This window comes from Trachinotus anak, unplaced genomic scaffold (genome assembly GCF_046630095.1).
Source record: "Trachinotus anak isolate AG129_WGS33_773 ecotype Australia unplaced genomic scaffold, CSIRO_AGI_Tana_v1 ptg000010l, whole genome shotgun sequence".
Lineage (NCBI taxonomy): Eukaryota > Metazoa > Chordata > Actinopteri > Carangiformes > Carangidae > Trachinotus > Trachinotus anak.
Window position 1 is genome coordinate 29,418,564 of NW_027273861.1, and position 26,437 is coordinate 29,445,000.

Sequence of the window (26,437 nt, forward strand, 5' to 3'; positions counted from 1 at the left end):
TCATGTTGCATAATCAAGCTGTTTATTTTCCTGCATGGAATGGTGAACACAAAAAAAGATGCCTAGATGCATTTATAGTAGGGGCATCCTTTGGCTGGCTATGTCATTGTCTCCTGCCTAAAACTAAAATTTTAAAATGCATAAAAAACGCTCACTTCTCTTACCAGTTTTCCTCAGAATTACCTAGATTTAGCTTCATCAACACTGATGCAACAAATAACCTTCAAACATAGAGCATACTGTAACATCCATTTACAATGGTCTTATCACCACAGCGCCCTATACTTTTTAAGTACAGGAATATGCTATACCATCAAAGAGGAAATGTCCATAAATACATACAAAAAGGAAAGCAAAGAAAAATAAAGAAAACAAGGAAACAGGAAAGTTTTCAACTTAAATCCAGTTCCCAGAAAACAAACCAAACCAGTTCTAGTAATGTGGCCTCGATACAAACAATCAGAAAATTCACAACACTAGTTTTTCCTCATTTAATCAATGTTACAAAAGTCCTGCATTATAAAATAGGGCAGCTTTAAAATCAGTGTAATTAATAAAACTATACAACATACAAACACGTCTCCCAGTCAGGCCGAGTGGCCCTGCTGCTCTGCCCTCCTGTCCGTTAAGAGCTAACTCTTCTCTGCGTCTCTTCGCTGCTGTACCAGAACTAAATTACACACATAACACAAGAACAAAACAACACACTGCCCAAACTATTGCTTTTATATTCTTTTTCATTTTTTCTTTCTTTAAAAAGGGTGCAATTTTGTCGTTATCTTACACACACACAGCCAAAAGTCGCTGATTAGATGCCAGGCTGTTTCACAAGGATTTTGTGACACTTAAAAAAAATGTCCGTGCAATTTTTTTTTAAATTCCCTTCGCTCTTTTTAAGCCCTGGAAGCTGTATTTTTTTTTTATTACATACTTTTTCACTATTGTCATTTACTTCATATGTAGTGCAGATAATTAAGGAAGTAATGCCCAACTCATGGCTAAAGGGTAGGCAAGAACAGAGACAAACATGTCACACTAAGAGGAAACACACAACCCACACAAGTGGAACTACTAAACCATCACAGCCGACGGCGTCACGTCACTGTCTGTTAAATTTGAGAGATGGACTAAACACAGAACGGGTAAACGATTCATTCACTAAAACCTCTGCCAAGCAGGGCGGGGCGTGGTTAAAATGCTGGACATCGTCAGAACTGTTTTCGATTGACTGTTCTGTGCGATGGAGAAGAAGTTGGACTTGTTTAAGGCTTGCTCGTGACCAAAGAAATGAACTTTTAGGAAAAAGAGACCCGAATGTCGTATTGTGGCCGCCTGGTAGATTATCGAAACAGGAAGGAAGGAAAGAAGGAAGGAAAGAGGGAAGGAAGGAAGGAATCTCCGTAGGACAGCGGCTCAGCTTGGCTGGAGCGTCGCTACAGGGCCACGGAGCACAACGCCAGTCGTGTGCATGCTGGCTTTGGTTGAGAGTAAAGAGAAAGAAAAACCAGACTAAATAAACAATATAAGACAAATGAAGTCTAAGTGAGTGTAAGCAGGTATTGCATATTTTATGTCCTCATTATTCTTATGTGGGAACAAAAGCAGAAGAACAAACAAACCAAAAATGAAAACAGGAGGACTTAAAAAGAAAAGGTTTTACTGTTCGCAGATTACAGCAACAGATAGGACAGGATGGAGGGGGGGGGGGGGGGGGGGGGGGGGGCACAGTCAACTGAACCAATCTACCAGGTAGTGAGCAGTTACAGGCTCCGTCTGCTCCATCAAGACACTGGCATCAGGAAATTTAGTTAAATGAGCACAATGTCTTCAAATGCTGGGGAATAAACTGAACTGCTAACTCAACTGTTTTAGCTGCTAAATTCAACAGTTAACTCACCAATTCAAAGTGTGTTAGCCACTAACTGCTAGCTTGGCTGCTAACTAACCAAACAGTTTTAGCTACTAAGCTTAACTGTTGGGGACTAGGGAATAAACTGCAGTCTTAGATAAACTGAACTGTGTTAGCTACTGGAACTGCTGGCGAACGCAAATAAATCCTGTAATGAACTGAAAGGAAACACTGAGCAAAAGATGAAGCTAATGTAACCTAACCCAACGTTAACTAACCTGATTCAAAGTATTTAACAACTAAACTGTTAACTAATGTCAATCTATCACTTTGAGTTTATTTTGACTAATGTGAACCAAACTGTTTTAGCAGTTAAAATAGTTTGACTGTTTTATCTGTTGAAATAAACTGTTAGGGAATAAACTGAACTATTAGATGAACTGAAACTGAAGCTGCTTTACTCATCAGTTAACTCACCTTGTTCAAAGTGAATTAGCAATGAAATTGCTAGCTAACTCAAATCAAGGCATTTTTGCGGATAGAGTGAAGTGTTAACTCACATGAAACACAATTTTTAGCAGCTAAAACGAGCACTAACCGAAGGTCACCTAACCAAATGTTTTAGCCACCAAACTGCCAACTTCAACCTCAACCTGGTGCTCATTTCACTAAACTTCTCCGTGCTGCCACTCGTTAGCAGAGGTGTGGAGACGATTGACCTGATTGGAGCTGGTGTGGATCTCACCTGTGAGGCCTGTGCTCGGCGCTGCAGGTGGGTGGGGGGGCTGGGGGCGGGGAGCAGTGCAGCGCAGGCCTCAGACCTTGTTATACTAAGAGTTTACCAGCGAGTAATTCTGTAAATCACAGCGTTCCTCTTCAGCTTTAACGCTTTGACGTTCATTGCTCCAGTTACCTACAAAATCTCAGGTGTGGAAGGTGGAAGAAAAACCACTAAAACACTCTCCACACTGGATCTCGTGCACCCTCTCAGGACTGGGCCGTAGCTCAAGGCACATTGATGAGGAACAATTGTTTTCGTGCAATTTGATAATGTACGGATGAAAGAGGGCGTCGTGGAACGGAAAAACAGAATTGATCTGTTGATGAAGGAAAAGCAAGGAAGCAGGAAAGGAAGAACGGGAAATAAAAAGAATGGAGAAATGCTGAGGAGCGAAGAGAGCTGGTTGTTTGTGAAGGAGAGAGATAGAAAAGGCCTTGACGGGGCCAAACTAATAGACGGCTGCTGGCAAGTGCCTGATGTTGGGTTTACAATATAGTGTCTTTATCTCACTAACTACATCATCTATGGAAAAATTTGTCACTAACACTAAAACATGCAGATTTTTTTGTTCTTTTTTTGTAAATTTTTTCACTTAAATTCACTTTTGTTCGACGCTGGATGGTCGTAAGAGTGTGTATGTGTGTGTGTGTGTGTGTATATATATTTATATATATAGTATAGGAAAGGAAAACAAAACTGAAGTTCAACAAAATGGTAAGTTGCATGTGAAGCGCTCGGCTGTCTATTTGTGGACGAAAGCTTCCAGAGATTTACCCTCTGCTCTGCCTCTTTATCGCTAAACCACACCCCCTGATTAAACACTCGTGGGCCATTGGCCAACTGCAGGAATAAGTGCTATTGATTGGACAGGAGCTCTAGGAGACCCAGCCAATCATTGGGCAGCCCGTTACCGGGTCGCACCCGTTAAAGATTATCTCGCCAACAGAAACCGGAGAAAACATGATTACTTTTAAGCTTAAATTCACTCGTTATATTTTCTCATGATTTTGCCTCATGAGAAATTCAAATTTTTTGTTTTAAAGTAAAACGATGTGCTCATTAAAAATAAGTTAATCGCTTAGCGTTTTTTCTTTTAAACAAAATGAAAAGCAGACTGAAGCTGCAAGAAAAGCTTTAAAAAATGATTGTTTAAAATGATGATATTTCTTAAAGGGACTCTTGTTCTACCATGCTAACAGCTTCTCACGATGAACAAACAACAAATAATAAACAATATAAGTGAATACAGCTCCCCTTATTTCTCACAAGGCTATGGTTTCTAGTTCAACGCTGCGTTGTTGTCTTTTGTACCCCAATATTTTAGAGTCCCAGAGGTGTGAGTGGACTAGGAAGAAAAATATATATTTATATATACTTTTCAACAACTGTTTTCACGAGCTATCTTACAAAGATATTTAACTATCCAACAGCTAGCCAACAAAATTGCACTTTCCTCATGATCAATATTCCACTGGTAAAGTTTTAGTCACTCATCTCTCCTGTCTGCCTGCTTCGTTTCGGACACCAGAGTCTTCTGCCCACCCCTAACATGCTGTAGCTTCACCCAGGCTGGTGGATGGAGAGAGGAGGAGGAGGGGACCAGCTGAAATGACGGCTAAGAGAGAAAATCAATGAGCCATGAAGCCAAAGCCTCCCAGATAAACGAGCTTGATCCACCGGTGTCTGGTCGACACTTCACATCAACAAACCCCTGCGTCCCCACGTTATAACCCCCCTCCACCCGACCTCCCCCATCGTAACCCCCGCCCCTCCATGTGTAGTTCATGTTATTACTGTGAAACAGGCAGGGCGTCAGTTTGCACCCGCACTACCTCCCTGTCAGGTCAGGTCTTTCCATTAAGCACTGGTCTGTGTCCTTGGAAAGAGCTTTGTTGACTTCCTCCCTCCCTGACCTGCCACCAACCAGGGGGGCGGGATCAAGTGGGGGTGGAGTCCATCCCAGGAGGTGTGTGAGGGCTCAGGTGTGGGGGGTGGTGGGGGTATTAGCTGGTGGTATCTGATCCAGGTAACACCTCCCCTCCCTCCAACCACGGCGCATCCTGTCCCGTCCCAACAACCAAACCAACCAAGCCATCGGAATCCAACGGGATGGGGGGGGTCGCATGGTGGGTGTGGGGAGGGCATTGTACCGCTGCAGGTCCACTGGATCACACACTGCAGAGGATGATGGGGGAGTGTGTATGTAGTTTCTCCAGAAGGGAAGCTCTGTAATTCAGTCTCGCAGTGTTCCCAAAAATTAAAGGCTCAGTCCCCCCACACGTTTTTCATCCTGGTCTGGTTTCTTGGGGGTGGGGAGGGAGCGTGGGGGCGTCTGGCACTATATATGGACATTGACATATGAACCATATGTCTACAGGGAAGTCTCTGACATACAGTTTACTGAGTGGGTGTTAAACACCAGGGGTGGGGTGCGTTTGATCCGCTGTAGCCATGCTGATGCTGCTGAGTCTCTGTATGGCGCTGGTGGGAGCGGAGTCAGGCGCAGAGGGGGATGGGGGCGCTGTAGGGGCAGGGCAAGATGGGGCTCTCTGTTGCAGCTGGCATCAAAGGTCAAAGGTCGAGGAGGAGGCTGCAGCGATCTGTCGTACAGGTGGGTGGAGGATGGAGGGGCCTCTGGAGTCCTTATCCCAGGTACCACTGTGGAGAAAGACAGAGACAAGTGTTACGATGGGCTGTGGGGACTGCGGACACAGGTCCTCCAAAATATGACACCTGACCAGCTCCAGACAAGAGCTGTGTCCCAACTGGGGGGCCACATCCTTCAGAGGCTGCATCGCTGCGACTGAGCTCATTTCAAAGGCTCCTTTAAATGCAGCAGAGAAATGCGTCTGGACAATGAAGGATCCTACAGGGACCCTTCGTATCCCAACGTGAACCTAATGAAAGCAAACAGCAGAGCCTGAGGATTACACTGCTCAGTGTTCTTTGGTCTTAGCTCAGTTTGACCACCAACGGCCTAAAAACTAAAACATTTTGGTGGAAAAAAGTTTCATATTGTTGAGGTTGCTCTGCGTCAGGGGCTGGTGTTGGAAAGCAAAAATTCTCAGTCGACCAGAAAGTCTCATTTCAGTTCAGCTTTTGTGGTCTACGGCAGCTGTGAAGGGCCACACCTCCACAGACGTCTTCTGAAGGATGTGGCCCCTGAACTGGGACAAAGCTAAGGTCTGCTGTCGAACTGTCCACAACTGTCCAGCTGAGGTCGGCCTTAAAGACGCTGTGAAGTTAGAGCATGTTTAGCTTCTTGTGACGTGAATATCCAGAGACTTCAGAGAGAAGTTCTATCAGAGAGTTCAGGAATTTGACCAAAAGCTGGCACGACTTAGCAAACATGAGTATCTGAGAACCACAGCAGTTAATCTCTGTTCAGCTGTACAGAAGAGAGAAATTAATTAATTCCAGCCATTTAGACTGTGACAAGGTTTTTTCCAAACTGATCTAAATGCACACGTCCAGCACTGGCATCCGAGAGCGACCCTGTCAAATATTTGATCTGCCTGGATAAATTTGTACTAACCTGCCTCAGGGTGCAGGTCTGTGCTGTAGATACTCACACTCCCCAGAGGTCTTCAGACTCAATGTGAAACTTACTTCACAGGCTGCATCATCACCCACAAACTTAATGGATGCACATAAGAAGCGAGTTAAATATTGACTTCACATTTGCTCTGAGGCCAAAACTTCCACTTTTAAAATCTAAAAACCTGTGTTCAGTGACTTTGACTTGTGGAGTTGTTGCTGCTTGTGGCTGGACAGTAGAAAAGTGAACTTTACTTCTATTACAAATAAAGTGGTTTAAAATGTCTACACGAGTTGGACGATGATTCTCCCCAGTGGATGAACCGTTTGCTTTGGCTCTTGATGAGGCTCTAAGGAAAGATAAACCATCAGGATGTTGTTGGTTTGGTGGAACCCTCTCATACAGGGGCTGTCGGGGACACTGCCACCTGCAGGGGGCACTATCAGCACTTCAGATGTCTCAGGTTATGCTCCATCTCTGGCTTGGGCCAAACCTGAGGAGACCTCAATCAGGACCATGTTTCTTCTGCCTTCAGTTGGGAGTTTATGACACTTTCTCCCTGTACAATCACCCAACTGTGAGTGTCTGTGTGTGTGTGTGTGTGTGTGTGTCATCCATCTCTGATAGGCCGGTATCGATCGCCAAAGGTGCATCGTTTACGTTTCATGAATCTCTCCCTGCTCTTCCTCTTCTTCCTCGTTGCCCCGCCGAGTTCAAGTTCATTCCCGCCTTACATCATGTCTGGTTGCTAGGGACAACCAGACGGCCCGGGACGTGACTATCATCACCAAGGCAACCGCATCACCCACCCCCCCACACTCACATAACCCCCCCCATCCCTCCTCCTTCTTCTTCCTCCTTTTCTTTCTTTACATTCATCCTCTCTTGATCGCTTTCTCCTCCCGTCCTGCTCTGCACTTCTTCACTCTCACACACACACACACACACACACAAAAGTATTGATTGGAAGTGAACATGCACACACCTGCACAAACGCACATACAAATGAACACACAATTTAGAAAATGTGTTTTGGAATATTAAATCTAAAGTGGAAGTTTAAATAAAACACATGAAGGTAAATAGTTTCTCTTTGTTAGTGTGTGTCTGTGTGTGTGTGTCTGTGTGTGTATGAGTGTGTGTGTGTGTGTGTGTGTGTCTGTGTGTGTGTGTGTGTGTGTGTGTGTGTGTGTTGCAGGGTTTCTCTGCACTCAGACTTCAGTTGCTCCTGACTCGTTGTAATTCTATTGCTGTGTGTGTGTGTGTGTGTGTGTGTGTGTCTGTGTGTGTGTGTGTGTGTGTGTGTGTCTGTGTGTGTGTGTGTGTGTGCAGTAGTGATAGAGGAGAAGACTGGAAGGTTAGTTTTTAATCAATACAACTTGCTGACGCTGGGACTTTTCTACCTCACTCTCTCGCTCCCTCTCTCTCCCCCTGTGTCTCCCTATGTCTCTCGTCCTCTCGCTCGCTCCCTGCACTGCAGCTCCTCCCTCTGTCCTGAGAAGACTCAGAGAAGATGAAACTCTCACAGGCCAGACAGTGTGTGTGTGTGAGTGTGTGTGTGTGAGGAGTAATGTTACCACACAGTGGGCTGATGCTGACAGCTGTGATTCAGACTGTAGATACTCATCGCAGAGACACAGAGAGGAGGAGAAGAAGAAAAGAGCGAGTGAGGATTAGAGGGAGGGGCTCTGTCCAACTGAAGCTCAGATTTTAACACGGTTCAAAAAATGTGGTTGAGGAAAACGTGAATTAACACTCGTCTCCGTCCACTGCTGCTCTGTTCGGAGGAGTCGGTTCACCAGGATAAACAGCTGGTGGAGCTAATTCTCCAGTCGGTGCCATTAAACACGTGTAGAAGAAGAAGGTGCAACAAGATAACACAGTTGTGAGAGCAGCCGTTAAACAACAGAGAAAAACAACATGTGTGCTGCTTCCTGTGTTCGTTTAGGAAACGGAGGTTTCTCAGCTCAGATTTTTTTTTTTTGTTTTTGTCAGGTTCTGTTTTTATGTTTTCTTCAGTCACATGATGTCACCTGATTTCCACAGCACTTTTCCACCTACAGATTTCTTTACTTACAGATGCACAGACTGGTGGATGTGTTTTACAACTTCAGCCACTGAAACTGACTCAGAAACAGATTCTTCAGGGGGGTTTGACTGATGACAGGCCACGGAGAGGTGCACCTGTCCACTCAGGTGTAGGAAATCATTTCGTGTGCTCTTGAGCTGAGACAAACTTTGTCCCAGGACAATATTTCATCATCAGATTCATTTTATTCTACATTGTTTTGGTCAGAATTTGCTTTAATCTGCTGAGTTCATATGGACCTCGCTCTCTGGTAGTGTTGCTATGTCTCTCGCCCAGAACTGTCTCGTCCTGAGTCAGCACTTCACACACACACACACAAAGATATACACACACTTTAACACACAGAGTGGGTGAGTCATGGCGTGGGCGTGGTGTTTTTACTGCATGTGTGTGTCTGTGTGAGTGTGTGTGAACTTCACCTTGAGGACTGTGTGCAAATAGGACATAGAGACAGATGATGACTACACACACACACACACACACACACACACACACACACACACACACACACACACACTGAGGGGAAAGCACCCTCACTGCAGTGTCTGCTCCTCAGATGAAACCTAACCACACACACACACACACACACACACACACACACACACACACACTTATTGATCAGGTTATGGCTGTCTGTTGTATAGCAGTGAGTAAAGTGTGTGTGTGTGTGTGTTTGTGTGTAGGTGTGTGTTTGGTGCGTGTGTTGGTTGGCACGATGAGGTGCCAACTCCCTCCCTCCATCTTCGTCTCCATGGGCGACCGCCACTGTCGCCCACGGCAACCACCACGCTGACCCATGTGGGCACGATGCCCGCTCTCACACAATGCCAGTACCATCTGCCCCCCACTCCCCAAAAACCTATACACACACACACACACAGAGGAATGCACAGACTGTCCAGTTGGTCACCATGGCGATGAGAGGAGGGAGTGTTTACTGTACTGCCCCACGGCTCTCGCTCTCTAACAGAAGCCTAATGTCGACCGCCCACGGTGACTTTTGTTCCCGTGTGTGTGTGTGTGTGTGTGTGTGTGTGTGTGTGTCCTGTTCTGAGGTCACCTCTTTAATGTGACAGGGCTCCTCCTGTCAATCTACTCGCATACACTACATTAGCCAACATGCACAATAACATGAAGACAAGTTTCCTCCTCAGTCACGAACATCAACATCAAAACCAAATGTCCCCTCGTTCCAAGATGTCCTCATATTCCTCAAATAAAACGTCATCATTTCTCTCTTTTCCAAAACCAAACCCAATTTCTAAAAATGTCCACACTTTCAAAAACAACTTCACTTTTTGGAAAGTTCACACACAAACATCCACATTACAAAAAATCTTTTAAAAAATCAACATTCCCAAAAATGTCCTCACGTTCTAAAGTGCCCCCCCCCCCCCCCCCCCCCCCCCGTTAAACGTCCTCAGATTCAAAAAATGTTTCCTAAAAGGATCTTTTATTAATTTCAAATGTTCCTAGTTTTCCCTCCATCCTTGTTTTTCCAAATTGCCTTAACTTTCTCTAAATGTTCACACGTTATGAAAATATCCTCCTCAAAAAGTGTCCTTTCTGAAAAACATCGGCCCCTCTCATAACTCTGTACACTTCCCTTGTTTCCTCTTTCCAAGTGTTTCCAACTTTTCAAAAACATCCTCGCTCTCTTTTAACATCCCCTCTTACTACAATTTCATATTTCCTTAAAAAAAATCACCTTTAAAATCATCCATCACAAAAATGTCCTCATGTGAAGTTGAGCACTAACTTTATGATGTTTCCTGAAAAGACAACGTAGTTTCTTTAAACGTAGATTTAGAGAAAACTCTGAACTCCTCATTAGTCTGAGACACAGAAGACAGAGACCACAACAACGTCCCACAGAGACAGAGGAGGAATAAATAACAGGAGTCAGTTTCTGGCAGCAGTGACAAACACCTGGCTCATGTCTTCAGGAGAGAGAGAGAGTGTGTGTGTGTGTGTGTGTGTGTGTGTGCTGGCCTGTGACAGAGTCAATAAATCGACAGCCTCGTTCACTGCAGGCCACCACACACACACACACACACACACACACACACACACACACACACACACACACACACACACAAGCAATCAAACATGTCTCGATTGTCAACAAGAGGACTCCCACCTCAGTGTCATCTCACTATTGTGTGTGTGTGTGTCTGTGTGTGTGTGTGTGTGTGTCTGTGTGTGTGTGTGTGTGTGTGTGCGTGTGTGTGGGATGAGCTAAGTCAAGGCTGCCCAATCGTTACACTCTTCATAAATCAGATGGCAAACAGACCCTGAGCTGGACACACACACCCACACACACACACTCAACAGTATTCTGTTAAATGTGGATGTTGCATTCACTGACCACCTGCTCCATAGTAAACTGCTGCTCTCTCTCCCCGTCTTTGTTTACAAGCACTTAGACCAAGGCCGCTCTCTGATTGGCTGAGAGCTCTGTTAAAATCATTGACACTCGCCTCGGACTCTGGTTTTACCTCTTCTCTTAATCAGAGCTCAAGGTAAATTAAACAGGTGGTAACCATGGAAACGGTGATGCTTCAGGCTCCTTTGGACCGACGGGTAACACGAACCTGACTGTGACCTTTGTTCCTTTCCACACACTACATGGCCAATAGTATGTGGACGGCTGACAGTCCCTCATGATGTTTCGGTGGAACACGCTAACGTGCTGCTGCAGCAGCCGCTGCTCCTCTGGCTGCAGGGATTCCTTCTCATTCACACACAGCAGAAGACAGGTGTGTGTGGAGTGTGTGTTACCTGTGGCTGCTGAGGGATGTTAAAGCCGGGGTCTCTGGGTCCGACGCTGACGAACCGCTGGGCTGGAGATGTAGTGGGGGTGGAGTAGGCTGCCAAACACACACAGTAAGAGTTTGAAGAGTTCAGATCATCGAGGTTTATTATCTCTTTACCACTCTGTTTGTATCTGTGTCAAACATTCATTCATTCAATCAATCAGTCATTCTCTCCCCTCCCTCCTTAGACCAGATACTTTAGTCTTTACTAAAATATCTTTGTAAAACCAGAGAACATGCTTAGCCTAGCTTAGCACAAAGACTAGAAACAAAGGGAAACTGTTAGCCTAGCTCCATCACACTGAGTAAAGTTCAGAGAGAGCTTCAGGAATTATGAAGACGATCTGGGTCAGAGTGATGAGAAACATTTATTTCCTTCTAGAAGTAAATCTGAAGCACACACTGGTTTCCACGATCAGCGTCACTAAAAACAGCAGCGTTAAACATCAACATGTTCACGTTGATAAGTGTGAGCAGGATTAAATGTTTTGGCACCAACTGTGTCTGTTTTTGCCAAATGACAGGAATCGTCTCTAAACCCTGAAGTGAAACAGGATCCAAACTCAATAAATTCACCTCTCACAGATTATAAAGTGAATATCAGATGAATCATTTAAACATTTATTTTTTCTGTTGTTGAGGAGGAGCATCGGCCTCCAGGTAGGCCTGGTCTGGACGCTGCCTGTGACCTGGAAGCTGAGAGTCATGATGACGTTATATGATTGGTCCTGTGTGCACTCACTGGGCGAGGTGGGCGAGTTGCCTCCCCCCTCAGTGGAGGAGGTGGAGGGGGGCTTGGCGTCGACGGGCAGTGGGACGGGACGGGCCATCGGGGGAGGCGGAGGAGGAGGCAGCATGGGCGTCGGCAGGAAAGGGTTGTGGACCTTTCCCTGGGAGCTACCATTAGGCTGAAGACACGGGGGGTAAAAGGGGGGGGCAGATAAAAAGCATTAAATACAAATATATACACAATACTTAAACCTGTACAGAAAAACATCAACAGGTCGGTGACATGGTCTCTGTGCTGCTCTGAGTGTGTGTGTGAGTGTGTGTGTGTGTGTGAGTCTGTGTGTGTGTGTGTGTGTGTTTGTGTGTGTGTGTGTGTGTGAGCGTGTGTGTGTGTGTGTGTGTGTGAGCGTGTGTGTGTGTGTGTGTGTGTGTGTCAGCAGTTTTCCTGGCTGGTCATAAAGAATTCTGCTGCTGCCGCATTTTATCCTGCTAATCTATAAGTATAACACCACAGTACCTGCTGGTGCTTCCCTCCACACTCTGCTCTCCACAGCTTCACACTGTGTCTGTGTTCACGCACCTGTTCACAGGTGTTTGTTTGCATCAGGTCTCCACCCCTGTGTTTGTGCACGTGCGCACCTTGTTATAAAGCAAACATCTCTTCCTTGCTGCCTGATGCTTGTTTGTGATGTGTACTGAGCTCATCGCTGCCTCTTGTGGCCGTCGGGGTAAAAACACTGACTAACACTGTCAGTGACGAAGCAGCTGCTCCGACACGGCACAGATTTCATCTTTACTGGAGGTGTTTCACCTTCTCGAGAGACAAGTGAAGATGACAACTAACTGACTGGTTGTACTCAGTCACTTCCTGATGCTTTTCACTACTTTCATTCTGGCTTCAGAAACCTTCGAGGAACCTGAGTTTTCTCATGTATAAACTGTGGCGAGGTGCAGTGGTGGCACAGGAGCAGCCATTCGTCTGTGGGTGTTTTCATGAGGTGGGAGAAATGGTTTCTCCTGATAATCACGGTTTTAATGATAAGAGGTGAACACGTTACACAGCTGATGCAGGTTTCTGGAACTTTGGATTTAAGTCGGTGAACTGGAGAAAGTTCATTTTCTACATGTATCAGGACACGGTGCTGTGTTTTAGCACTCGAGTCCACATGTCCACTTTTTACTATGTGGGCAAAAAACAAACAGACTGTGTGTCTGTGTGTGTGTGTGTGCGTGTGTGTGTGGTAGGGGTGGTGGACGGTGTATTGATTCAGTGTCTAGACACAGATATATCAACTATCTCACTGCAGACAGGAGGCCACACACACACTGCAGTGCTTTCTGCTACTGATCCCACCTTTGCAGAGGCTGGAAAACCCAGCTCAGATGTGTCTGTGTGCACCTCTAGAGTGTGTGTGAGTGTGTGTGTGTGTGTGTGTGTGTGTGAGTGAGTGTGTGTGAGTGTGTGTGTGTGTGTGTGTGTGAGGGGTGTGTGTGTGTGTGCTTACGTTGAGGAAGCCCACCTGTCCGGCCTGCTGGGCGGAGTCAGGACAGACCAGTTGGACGAACTCCTTGAGCGTCTCCTGCGGGTGATACCTGATGGCCGGGTGGGAGAAGTAGGAGCCGGGCTGCTGCAGGATGGGGGAGGAGGAGAAGTGGAGGCTGGAGGGGGGAGCGTGGGGGCTCGCTGCGGTGAGGTCAGGGGAGAGGGGTGAGGAGAGGGGGAGGGAGAGAAACAGAGAGAAAATTATTCAGAGAAAGGCGAGTTGGGAGAGTGAGGTAGAGAGTTAATTGAGGGAATGGGGAGAGAGAGGAAGAGGAGGGGGGTAAGGGAGCCGTGGCTTAATATGCAAATACATGATCACAGACACACAGAAGAGCAGGTGAAACAATGACATCACATCATGATGCAATTTTTATCCCAGCTGTCAATCAAAACAAGAGTGTGGACCTCAGTGGACATCATCTGTTTCCTCCTCTCCTTTCCTCTCTTCTCCTCTACTCTTGTATCCTCCTCTCCTCATTTAGTCTCCTGTCCTCTCTCCTCATTGCGCTGTATCCTCCTCTCCTTTCTTCTCCTGTTTCCTGTCTTCATTTCTTTCTTCTTATCTTCTCACTTATTTCCTCCTTTCTACACCTTTCTCTTTCATTGTTTCCTTCTCTCCTTTCCTCCTCTCCTCTCCTCTCTAATCTAATTAAAGCTCTAATTGGTCTAATATTCTCTGGTTGCTCGTTAGTGGACGAGGCCTCGTTAAGGACTGATGTATAGAGCTCCGAGCAGAGAGAGAAGACAGAAGAAGGAGAGAGAGATGTAACAGAGGGCAGAGAGAGAGGGAGAAGAGAGAGAGAGGGATGGATGGAGAGTTAAAGCTGCTGCACTAATTCACTTAAAGTCTGCTGTGATTTATCACTCTGACAATACACACTGACCCGGTGTGTGTGTGTGTGTGTACGCGAGTGTGTGTGTGTGTGTGTGCGAGTGTGTGTGTGTGTGTCTGTGTGCGTGTGTGTGTGCACCCTGCGGCCAATGTATTTACAGTAATCATTGGATGGATGGCTTTCTCTGCCCTCTCTCTCTTTCTCTCTCTCACACACACTCACTTATACACACACACACACACACACAGGGATACTCTATATGTACATTAATAGAAATGATCTCACTCACTGTGCAGGCATGTACGGCCACCTGTGTGTGTGTGTGTGTGTGTGTGTGTGTGTGTTCAGACCACAGCCTGAGCTGTAGGAATAAAATGTGTTGCATTTCTCATGATACACTCCTACACAAATCAAACGCGTCACAGTGTCGTGGTCACTGAGGAGGCGTGGCTGTGGCTTTTAACAGGCTAGCTGTTTCCCCTGCTTCCACTCTTTATGCTAAGCTAGGCTAATTGGCTTTGGTTCTGTGCTTAATGTAGATACAAGCTTCTGCTCCTCAGAGACAGAAACCAAAGCAGTGAGCTCCAGTTGTTCAGTTTTATTTGGGACCATGTGTCTCTGGACCTCGTCTGTTCCTGATCTCTGGTCTCCATGGATCCAGGTGAGACCTCCTCCTCACCTCCACACAGCCGACCAATCACTGGCAGTGTTTCATTGCTCCACATTGTTTTTGGATTAATATGAATCTGTATGTTTTACTGCTGAGTCAGATCATATGAGATCGTCATATGTTTGTGGTGTTGTTGTCCAGTGAAAACCACAGAGCAGAATTTATCTTTGCTGCTAATCTGAAACAGTTTATTTAGAAGAAGAAGAAAAACACGTCATCCTTCAGGTCATCAGGAGATATGTGGTTTTCACTGGACAGGAAGGGAACAAGAGTACAGATGCATGACATGGAAAATACTCAAGTAAAGTACAAGAACCTTGAATTAGTACAAGTACTGCAGTACTAACGGTTTCAGACGCTGTTAAATGAACCAAGTTCAGATTTCGAAGCCTTGACTCTGTTCAGTGTGAAGCTGGTGGAAGTGGGATCAGCGTTCACTACACCTCAACACGCTGATGATGTGTGTGAGCCTCCGACTTCTGTCGTCCAAGGAGACAAAATGAATATCGATCTCCTCCTCTGTCTTCAGGCAAAACAGCAAACTGAAGGATTTTCCAAAATGTATGAGTTTTCCTTTAACAACAGTGTGTGTGTGTGTGTGTGTGTGTGTGTGTGTGTGGTATTGAGGACCGGCGGCCTGCATGTCGAACACAGAAGAAAGGGCCGGGATTAGTTCCACTTTGCAAATTGCCTTGCTTCACTGCTCAGACTCCCTCCTCCTCCTCCTCCTCCTCCTTCCTCCCCCTCCCCTCTTCATCTCTCCCCTGCCAACTTTTCCATGAAGAAGATATTTACCATCAAGACGTGGATTGATAAACGATAAGAAGGAGGAGAAGAATAAAATGGCAGAGCTCCTTTATTTGCACTGCAGGGTGGGAGGAGGAGGAGGAGGAGGAAGGATGGAGGGACGGAGATGGAAAGATTTGGACAGAACGTGGAAAATTATGGCAGAAGAAGAAGAAGAGATGAGATCAGTCAGTTGAGAAAGTGATGAGAGAGGATGAAGGAGGAGAGAGGGTACAGCAGAATGAGGAGGAGGATAAGGATGAAGGGGAAGACAAAGAAGGCTGAAGATGGAGATGACGAGGAGTAGACCAGGAGGAGTCTGAAGAATGTCGAACATGGAGGTGGACTGAAGGACTGATCCTGATCACAACGCAGCGTCACAATGAGGATTAATAAGAAGGATGATTTTATTTTGACAGAGACAGGAAGTTGACAGAAGTGAAGCACTGTGGGAGTTGAGCCGCTCCAATCGGCCACTGAGTGATTTTCAGTCCTCTAACCTGCTCCGACCTGAGCCCAGAGACCTGTGGGGGACTCAGGTCCTGAGGTTCAGGATGTTAGTCCCGCTCAGTCCGGTCTAATCCGGTCTGTCCAGGTCCTGTTGTACTGCTGCAGGTCTCAGGTCTGTGTTCATGAGTGGCAGAGCTCAGCCAATCAGAGCTTTGTATGGTGTGGACGGTGTGGTCAGAGGTACAGGCACGACTCCACATGACAAACACTAACTCTATACACACCTCACAAAATCATCATATCGTGAGGTGTGTTCAAGGACAATCTGACATCCCAGAACTGACGGGTCCACGTGGTGATTACGGCTCGATCTACTGCTCACATCCAGTCTTATCATTTACAGCCAGAGTCACCTGATACCTGAGGGACTCACCTGCTGTCAGACAAATTCACTCTGTCAGGACAGATCATGAAACCTGACGCACACACACAGCGGCAGGCAGGAAGTGTGTTTCTGTGTTGTGACACTTTTTTCAGAGGATAAAAAAACAGTGTGAAGAAAGGAGGTTAAGAGTGGGCGGGGCATGAGGGACACACACACACACACACATGCACAACACTGCCTAAAGCCTGCAGGTGTGTGTCTCTACAGGTACGTCCTCCTGATCTGCTCTCCTGCGCCTCCTCCTGACAAAACCCACAGTGACTAACAGGGGAGGGAGGGGTGAGGAGGTGTGTGAGTGTGTGTGTGTGAGAGGGGGGAGGTGGGGGAGGTGAAGGTGGGGGGGTGGGTTTGTTGGGGTTGACTGCTGAGGACCTCACCTCGAGGCCCGGTAATGACGGGCCGGTGATGGTGTGTGAAAGCCGTTCGGGGGGAAGAGGAGGAAGAAGAAGAGGAGGAGGTGGAGGCGGAGGAGGCGCCGCTCGGTGAAGGCACGGCGCCGCAGAAACCAGACTTCTCTGACTTCTTTAGAGCGCCAGCGGGCGACGGCATCCCTGCCAAGAACCATGATGATGAGGATGAGGAGCGGGTCATGGCAGCGGTTTGTTTTTGCTTGTTTTTACATTGTTATGTGGCTCCAATGGGAGGAGGGGAGGTGGGAGAAGGAGGGGGGCGGGGGGCTGGGGGGTGAGGGATCAGTTTGGGCGGGGTCTGCAAATCAGTGAGGGAGGGGCCAACAGATTTGAGGCAGGGGGCTGGAGGGTGTCACAGGGAGAAATCAGTGTGAGAGCGAGGGTTTTTACATTTATTGGTTTTTATTGTTACTATTTACAAAACGGACAGAAAATGACTGTCTATTAAAAACACAATGGATAAATCAATAAAATACCTAAAACATTACAATAAAATAGTGAAGAATAAAATGTAAAAATAACATTTTATTATTTTTTTGGACTTTCTTTTACAACAGTATATATAATTATATATAATATATAATTAATGAATAATATAATTTATAAATCTAAGAAAGATAACTACTAAATAAATCTAAATGAAAAATCATTGATTTTTAAAAAGAAAACAACAGATCTTTTCAGAACATATTACAATGTATTTATTAATATTTTGTATTAAATAATAATGATAAGAAATTGAGGATTGAAAATGTAAGGATATAAATTTTACTCTGTAATTAAATACAGAACATTAAAAATATATAATATATATTTAAAAAAAAAAAAAGATTTTGTTGCAGCTTCTTGAGTTTTACTCTGAAACTTTAACCTGAGGATGTTTTTCCTCTGACGATGTTGTTAAAACTTGACACATTAAATTTGTTAAATATCGAATCACTTCTCTAATCTGATGAACTTAGCGAGGGTCGGAGGAGCAGGAGGAGGAAGAGGAGGAGAGCGAGGAGGAAGGCTGTGTGTGTGTGTGTGTGTGTGTGTGTGTGAGTGATGAACAATTGAAGCGGTTTTGTCAGGTGGAATCGAGGCAGTCTGCTCAGCACTTTCTCCTTCCTCACCCTGTTTACACCTCTATCCATCTACAGTCTCTAACCTCTCTCATCCTTCCTTCCTCCTTCCTTTCTCTACTTCCTTTTTGGTATCATCCATCCTCCTCTTTCCTGCCTCCTTATTATCTATCCTTCCTATCTCTTCACTCCTTCATCCCTCCTCTTCCTCCTCTCAACTTCTTTCTCTGCTGTTTTCAGAAGAAGATATCACCTCCAACACACACACACACACACACTTGTGGATTTAAATGGACACAAGGCGGGAGTGGGAATGACTGTCTTAAAGGAGTGTGTGTGTGTGTGTGTGTGTGTGTGTGTGTGTGTGGAGCCCACAAATACAAAGCTAATTGCAAATTACACACACATACATGTACCTTTATACAGGCACACACACACACACACACACACACACACACACACACACTCACACACACTCACACACACTCACACACACACACACACACACACACACACACACACACACACACACACACACACACACACACACTCACTCACACACACACACACACACACACACACACACACACAGTATCATGCACAGTATTTCAGTGCATCCTGCAGTTTTTTACTTCGCAGACGTCAACCAATAAATAAATAGCCATGATGATGTCATCAGCATGCTGCTGGGTGGGTGGGGTGGGTGGGGTGTGGTGGGGGAGGGGGGGGGGTGGGTGCTGCACCTCCAGGTGCCTCCAGACCGAAACAGACAGGAAACAAGGAGAGGAGAGGAGGATACAAGAGAGGAGGAAGGAAAAGTAAAAGACGGAGAGAAGGGGGGAATGAAAGGAATGAAAAAGGAAGGGAGAGGAAGGAAAGGAAAGAAACAAAATGGAAAGGAAAGGAAAAGAAAGGAAAGGACAAATGGATAGAGGACAAGGGAGGAGGGAGGATACGAAGAAAGGAGAAAAGGAAACAGAAGAAGTGGAGAAAGAGGAGAAGCAGAGAAAGTGATCGAAGGAAAGGAAAGACAAGAGGTGGAAGGAAATGAGAAGAGTAGGAGAGAGGAAAGAGGGAAGGACGGAAGTGGAGGAAACAAGAGAGGAAAGGAGAGAGGAAAGTCAAGAAGAAGAGAGAAGGAAATGAGAAGAAAAAGAAGCAAGGAGGGGAAGGAGAGGAAACAAGGTGGAGTAGGGAAGAGAGGGGGAGACGGGGAGGAGATGAGAGGAGAGGGGGAGAAAGAAGGGAGGAGATGCTGGGATGAGGAGAGGAGAAGGAGAAGAAGGAGGAGGAAGCACAGGAGGGAGGAGAGAAAACATCCACCAGACTAAACCAGACACGTCACGACACCAAACGACAAACCAGGACCATCCAGGTATCATCTACCCATCAGGAGGAGGTGGAGAGGAGGAGGAGAGGAGGAGGAGGAGGGGTGGAGGAGAACGGTTTGACAGACACGTAGACAGGAAATAAAAAGGCGTGTTGACAGTCTTTACCTTGTCGGGAGATGAACGAGCTAGCTAGAGAGCCACGCAGCTTATATCCAGCTTTCCAACGCAAGACGGAGGAAAGAAAGAAAAGAAACGAAAAGAGGAAAGAAAAAGAAAAGCAGCATGAATACACGGACTGAGAGAGAGAGAGAGATGGAGGCAGAACCTCAACAAGAAAGTGTTTCAGTCAGCGTGTGTGTGTGTGTATGTGTGTGTATGTGTGTGTGTGTGTGTGTGTTCTTGTTTACATCTGAATCTCACTGATGGAGTGTGTGTTTACATAGCGTTAGCCTGTTAGCTGGTTCAGTGTGAAGACGGAGAGGTCTCTGTGTGTGTGTGTGTGTGTGTGTGTGTGTGTGTGTGTGTGTGTGTGTGTGTGTGTGTGTGTGCGCACATGAGACAGATTGAACATCTACAGTCCAGACCTGACGTTGTGTCGTCTCAGCTTTAATGTGAGCAGAGCCTTTAACACAGTGACCCCAGTTTCAGGGTCAAAGGTCAGAAACATGGACATGTGGTCAGTGACCCGCAGACGTCAGCTGATCCACTGCAGCCTCCCTCAGCTGCTGCCTGTTGCAGCGTCTCTGTCTTCAGTCAGACTCAGACATGTGACCGTGTATGATGGATGACGACATGTCAGCGGCTCATCCACTGATCAGGAGGTCGGTGGTTCGATTCCCGGTTCCTCCTGTCCAAGGGTCAAAGTGTTTGAGCAAGATATTGAACCCCCCCTTGCCTCTGATGGCTGCTCCATCAGTGTGTGTGTGTGTGCGCGCGCGCGTGTGCTGTATGGATGTGACTGAATGTGAGCCACAGACTTCCTCCGTTCATGCCGCTGCTCCCGTCAGCAGTGAAGTCATCAATAAACGTCAGTGTGTCAGTTCCACTGGAGCCAGAACAGAAGCAGCACCAGGTCTGACAGATGAGGTGGGGGCTTTGGGTCCGGAGCTCCTCCTCACTTCCCTCTGTCCATCATTCTGACAGAGGTTGATCTTCGTCTCATCAGACCTTCGCTGCAGATCTGGTCTGACCTGGACTTCCTGTGTTTCTGTGGGTCGACCAGCTCGCATCACATGTTTTAGTTTTCCTGTGCTCACCTCAATCAATTATTGATTGATTATTGATTTATCAAACCATCCACCTCCGATCGATTTTTTCTTCTTTCTGAGTCTCTTTATCCTCTTCCTCACGTCTCCCACACAGGCCTTTTACACTGATGTAAACCTGCTCACGTTAAAGCTGAGACTGTAGAATCTTATTTTATTCCAGAGTGACTGAGCTGAGGAACAAAAACACAGCGATGGTCTGGACTGAACATCGGATGTGATCAGAGTATAAAGTCAGGAAAGGACCAGGAAATAGTCTGATCCCACTCACAGCAACATTCATGTCCAGTCAGGGGAAACCTGGGGCAAAACTGAGCTGCAGACCCCCCTCCATCCTCCCCTTCTCTGTGCAATGTGGTTCTTACATTACTCCAGGTCTGCTGTGTGGTAATCTGATTACTTTAGATTCAAATGAAAGTCAGCTGTATTTAAATAATGGTCTCAGATAACAGCCAGTCAGCGTGAGCACAGAGAGCCGCTGTGGACGAACCTTTAAAAGTGTAATGTCCACTTCCACAGTGCACAACCTCCTCTGGTTCACAACATCACTGTTTCATACTTTTAATGTTGCAAAGTTCTCTTCAATGAAACTCAGACACTTCCTGCAGATTTTCAACAACAACCCCCAGATGTTCAGGATCCCAGTGAAACATCTGCAGGAAGTGATGAGCTTCAGCTGAAATGGACTGAATTTATCAAAGCAACAGATTCATGTGGAGGAAACGTTGACTTTGCACTTAACAAAGCAACAGGGCAAATTAGAATAAAGGCCTGGTTTCTCTGCTGCTGGGGTAAATAAATTGCCCCGGCCACTCATTAAGAATTAATGGTAACTAACAGAATGTAAATGACTTGATCTGTGTGATTTTAACAGCAAACTTCCAGCCAATCAGAGAGAGAGACACACACACACACACAGGCATGATTACAAGACACACACTACCTGTGTTTCTAGCACCTCTGTTGTCCTCAGCGCACACGTCTTTATACACACTCTCAGTGTCATAAATATAATGTATTTACATTGTTTACATACTAACCCCCCCCCACACACACATACATACACACACACACACACACACACACACACACACACACACACACTCCCCTCCCTGCTGTAAGCATCACTACACACTGTCACATGAAGCATCGCTCCGTCTGAGTGGCAGGTTAAAGTTGGGATGTGTATGAAGTGTGTGTGTATGGTGGAGGAGCAGGGGAGGAGGAGCAGGGGGGTATTAGGTCTGGTGTTGGTGGTAAGGAGGGCGGGGGGTTATTAGAAGAGGGAGGGGGTTTGGGGTGTGGTTTCTGTAGCGACGGGGTACCTGGCTCCACGTCGTGCCAGCTGCTGGCCTGGCTGCCGCTGCCTGGAGATCGACCCTGACCCGGGTAGTAGGACTCCTCTCCTGGACTGTCCACGTCCTCCTCCATACACTTTATCCTCTTGGCAGAGCTGGACACACACACACACACACACACACAGGAGAGATGGAGCAGCATCGTTAGCTTCTCTCTTTCTGGTTTATTGTCTGATGATAATAAAGTTGCTTTGATTAGAACAGATGGTAGAGGACAGCAGTGTGAGGCAGGTGGGGTCAGGTGGGGTCAGGTGACGTGTGGCCCACCTTTGAAACACTGCAAGAAACCCTGAGTTTAATATTCAAACACACAGTGTGTCATTTCCTGCCTCCAGCTGTCTCTCAATCAAAACAATAACAACAGACAAGAGTGAGGTGACATCATGAAGCAGCATCGGATCATGGGAGTTGTAGTCTCCTCCTGGTCTGGATCCTTCAGGGTCAGTGGTTCAGTTGACCTGGAGCTGAATCCTCCACAGAGTCTCCTCCTCTCCACAACAAAAAGATCAGCTGATCAGAACCAGTAAAAACACAGGACGTCTCTGAAGGACTGGGAGCTGAGATATGATGTCATCAACAGGCGACCAAAACAGAGTCAAATCACAGATTTCTCTAGTTTGAAAACTGATGGAAACATTTGGGATAACGTCAAAGTAGGTCTGAGTGTCTGAAGGTCTGAGGTTGAGACCTGCTCCACACGTCAGTTACCTTCACTCTGTTCATTCATTTATGTGTCATGTAAAACTGAGAGCACACACACACACACACACACACACACACACAGGGCCTGACATGTCAAACTTCGTCTCATTCACCCGATGGGTTTGTGTAACAGGAGGTTAAGACATAACACACAGTGTGTATTTGAGTTTGTGTGAGAGTGTGTGTGTGTGTGTGTGTGTGTGTGACCTGCCTGTACAGTGAGATGTATATGTATGAATGAAGACATCTTTGACATTAGTAAAGACTTAAACATCTCCATATGGATCTGCTTCACTGCCCTGCAGCTGTGTGTGTGTGTGTGTGTGTGTGTGTGTGGGAGGTCTCTGGAGAGGTGTGAGGAGTCAGAGAGGAGAGAGAGAGAGAGAGGGAGTGTAAAAAGACAGAGAACACACACAGAAACACACACTCAGCTAATCTGAGTCAGTGGTTCAGTGTGTGTGTGTGTGTGTGTGTGTGTGTGTGTGTGCGTGCTGCAGGGCAGGTATCTCAGCAGACAGACAGACGACTCTTGCGACCGCATCGATTCAACACAGGAGGTCAGGGCAAACCCTGCAAGCGTGTGTGTGTGTGTGTGTGTGTGTGTGTGTGTAAGCTTTGTGAGGCCTAAGCTGAGGACACACAGCTCTGTAACAGATGAGACAGTGTGTTCATTAATGTGTACAGTGTGTTGTGTGTGTTTGCAGTTGTGTGACAGTTGCGTTCATGTCCCTCTTGAGAAACGTGGACTTCAGAGCGTCCTGCTGGTCTCATGTCGTCACAGTGTCTGGGTTCAGGTCCAGTTCTGGTCTCTGCTCCTTCGTCTGATGAAACCTGTGACACCAGCAGCTGCCTCCCAGTCACATGACGGCGTCAACACATACGATCGTACGCTCGCCACTGTGACACAGACTGATGTGACAGAGCAGGAGGGGGCGGAGCTTCAGATGCAGCTGGAGCAGCGTCAAAACAGATGTGATCAGATTCATGATCTGACTAAAAGAGATGAATGTACAGAGACTGAACTTCATACAGAAATGAGACGCGTCCCACCATCAGCGTCACAGCGATCTGATTGGCTCAGGTCACGAGTCACTACCTTCAGCTGTCGCTCCAGAGGTTCGTGTAACTTCCTGTTTAACTTCCTGTTCCTGACGAGTCCCATCTTCTGTCCCAGATGTAAAAACATCTGGAGCCACGTTGAGATGAGACCTGTGGACTGTGAGATGTGTGTGTGTGTGTGTGTGTGTGTGTGTGTTGGTACCTGGAGGAGGAGGTGCTGGGCAGGGGTCTCCTCATGGCTCCTGGACTCATGCTGTAGTAGGAGGAGCTGTCCAGGTCAGCCAATGAGAAGTTAGGACCGGTGCCGGCTGCGATGGGTGCTGAGACAGAGACAGAGACAGAAAGCATGAGGACAGACATGTGGAGACCTTTAACATAATCACGTTCTTATACGTATTGTGGGCCTCCCCCGGGGCCTCCTCCACCTGTGGAGGTGCTGACCTCAGCTCTGTCCTGATCCTGTTCAGTCAGAGACGCTTCACTAGCTGCTGCTCCCTCTCTGATGCTACATGATGTAATGGGTGTATATGAGAGCAGTCAGTGTAGGACATTAGCATCTACAAGCAAACACAAGTTCTCTCTCTCTCTCTCTCTCTCTCTCTCTCTCTCTCTCTCTCTTTCCTTCCCTCTCTGATCTGTCCATCTTCTGCCATTCACCCTCCTCCACATCTCTCTCTCTCTCTTCCTCTGCTCCTCTCTGGGGAGAGCAGCTCTTCCACAAAGGCCTGCGAGGGCTTTCACTATTAAAGGAGGGAGGGAGTGAAAGAGAGAGAGAGAGAGAGAGAGAGAGAGAGAGATGGCTCTTTGTTGTCAAATGCTTCAATTTGAAAATCCTGCTGAACAAAGGCAGCAATCTGCTTCAAACCCGGACATCCGTCTAGCCCCTCGCCTCCAGCCCGCCCCCCCCGATCCCTCCTCTTCATCGCTTTATTGACAGAGAGCATGATGGCGTGATGGGATGAAAGGAGGAGGAGGAGGAGGAGGAGGAGGACGACGACTGACAGGACCTGGTGGGTAGTTTTCTGCTGAGCTCAGCACCGTGAGCTCGCTCTATCACTCTCTCTCTCTGCCCTGCAGAGACAGTGCTGGCCTGAGAGAGCTGCACACACACACACACACACACACACACACACACACTCTGGTGGTCACACACCTCTCCCTGCCTGGTTTAAATGTTCTACATCCCACACATGAAGATACAAAGCAGCAGCCTGTGTGTTTGTGTGTGTTTGTGTGTGTTTGTGTTTGTGTGTGTGTGTGTGTGTGTGTGTGTGTGTCAGTGTTGTTATCAGTTGGTCCAGAGGTTTTTAACCCGTGACGCTTCAGGAGTCTAACTGTGTGTCTGACCTCAGCTCTGAGCAGGACGTCATCGTCTCAGTCCATGAGTCCAGTTTGAACTCAGAGCCTCTACCTGCAGAACTTCACTGAAAATCCTCCAGTTTTCAGGTTCTCCTCAGCGTCTCTGTGGCAGTGACACGTGTCTGAACATCCACCTCTACTCTGCAAACAGCAGCTGATTCAGCTTCTTTTAATGTCAACAAATAAAGGCTGAAAAGTGTCACACTGAAAACAGAACAGAACAACAGGTCACATGACCGTGTCACCCTGTGACCGTTCCTGTGGCGCCGCCATCAGGACAAATGTCTGTCATCAACACACACAGTTCACCAGTGATGTCACAGTGATGTCACAGTGATGTCGGTCTAAACAACACTCGTGGATTTCATTCATTTCCATAGAGACATCCAGGTTACTGCAGTTCACTTGTCTTAAATAAATAACTCTCTCACACCTTTCTCTACTTTTTCTGTTTCCATTTATTGAATCAAGAATCAATCGAGAAGATTCACACCTCAGAAGCTCAGACGCTCAGTGGTGTCACTGAGGGATCCTGCTGGTCCAGATCCAACTGCAACCTTCAGACCCCCAACTGTCTTCAGAGCAACACACACCAGATCAGTCAGTCCTGTTTCCTCTTCTGTGAGCAGGTGAGTCACAGTGGTGATGACCTGTATTTAATCTAGAGCAGTGGTTCCCATTATTATTATTATTATTATTATTATTATTATTGTGATTATTATTAAAATTACCACACATCTTTGTGCCATTTGTGCAGTACTGCCCATATGGTGTTGGCACATCACCAGGTGTGTGTATGTGTTGCCAGGGGCAACAGAGGGCAGGAGGAAGGAGGGATGGATGAGTCTGAACCATGCAGGCCTCCAGCTTTATTCATCTTTTCATCCCTGCATCACTCTGTGTGTGTGTGTGTGTGTGTTGGGTGGGAATGCCTCAAGACTGAGGTACTAGAAGGTGCCAAGTGGGTCATCTGCCTCTTTATCTGTCTGTGTGTGTTTGTGTGTGTGTGTGCTGTGTATAGATGTAGTAGTGTGTTGGTGAGTGTGTGTTCAGTGTGTGTGTGCGTGTTTCTGTTTGTGTGTGCAATGAGAGTGTTATGCCATCATATCAACTTAATCCCCAAATCCTTACGTCTAATATCAGCTCTCCTGACACAGTGTGTGGAAAAGTGTGTGTGTGTTTGTGTGTGCGTGTGCGTTTGTGTACATGAGATTTGTGTCAGTGCCAAGGTGTGCCCCTGGCACTGCAGTCATGCATCACTGTGTGTGTGTGTATGTGTGTGTGTGTAGCAGACTGAGCTTGTTACAAGTGTCTCTAAACATCAGAGTGGGTGAGAGCTGCAGCTCAGATCTCTGTCCTG

At 46.6% G+C, this 26,437-nt stretch overlaps 1 protein-coding gene across 7 annotated transcripts in view; it reads right to left on the bottom strand.

Moving 5' to 3' along the window:
* Positions 1-26,437, bottom strand: part of nfia (nuclear factor I/A) — a 157,521-nt gene continuing 131,084 nt past the window's right edge. For 4 of the 7 annotated variants that reach the window (XM_071486640.1, XM_071486639.1, XM_071486643.1 and 1 more), the window contains 7 exons: positions 23,921-24,038; positions 21,925-22,052; positions 16,907-17,080; positions 13,308-13,486; positions 11,816-11,981; positions 11,039-11,127; positions 1-5,288 (listed from right to left, as the gene is read on the bottom strand). In XM_071486640.1, coding sequence (XP_071342741.1) covers positions 5,274-5,288; positions 11,039-11,127; positions 11,816-11,981; positions 13,308-13,486; positions 16,907-17,080; positions 21,925-22,052; positions 23,921-24,038 — 869 coding nt within the window. In that variant the 3' untranslated portion in view covers positions 1-5,273. Of the gene's footprint in view, positions 5,289-11,038; positions 11,128-11,815; positions 11,982-13,307; positions 13,487-16,906; positions 17,081-18,906; positions 19,551-21,924; positions 22,053-23,920; positions 24,039-26,437 lie in introns of those variants that run through there. The other 3 variants (XM_071486641.1, XM_071486644.1, XM_071486645.1) reach the window with 3 other exon arrangements.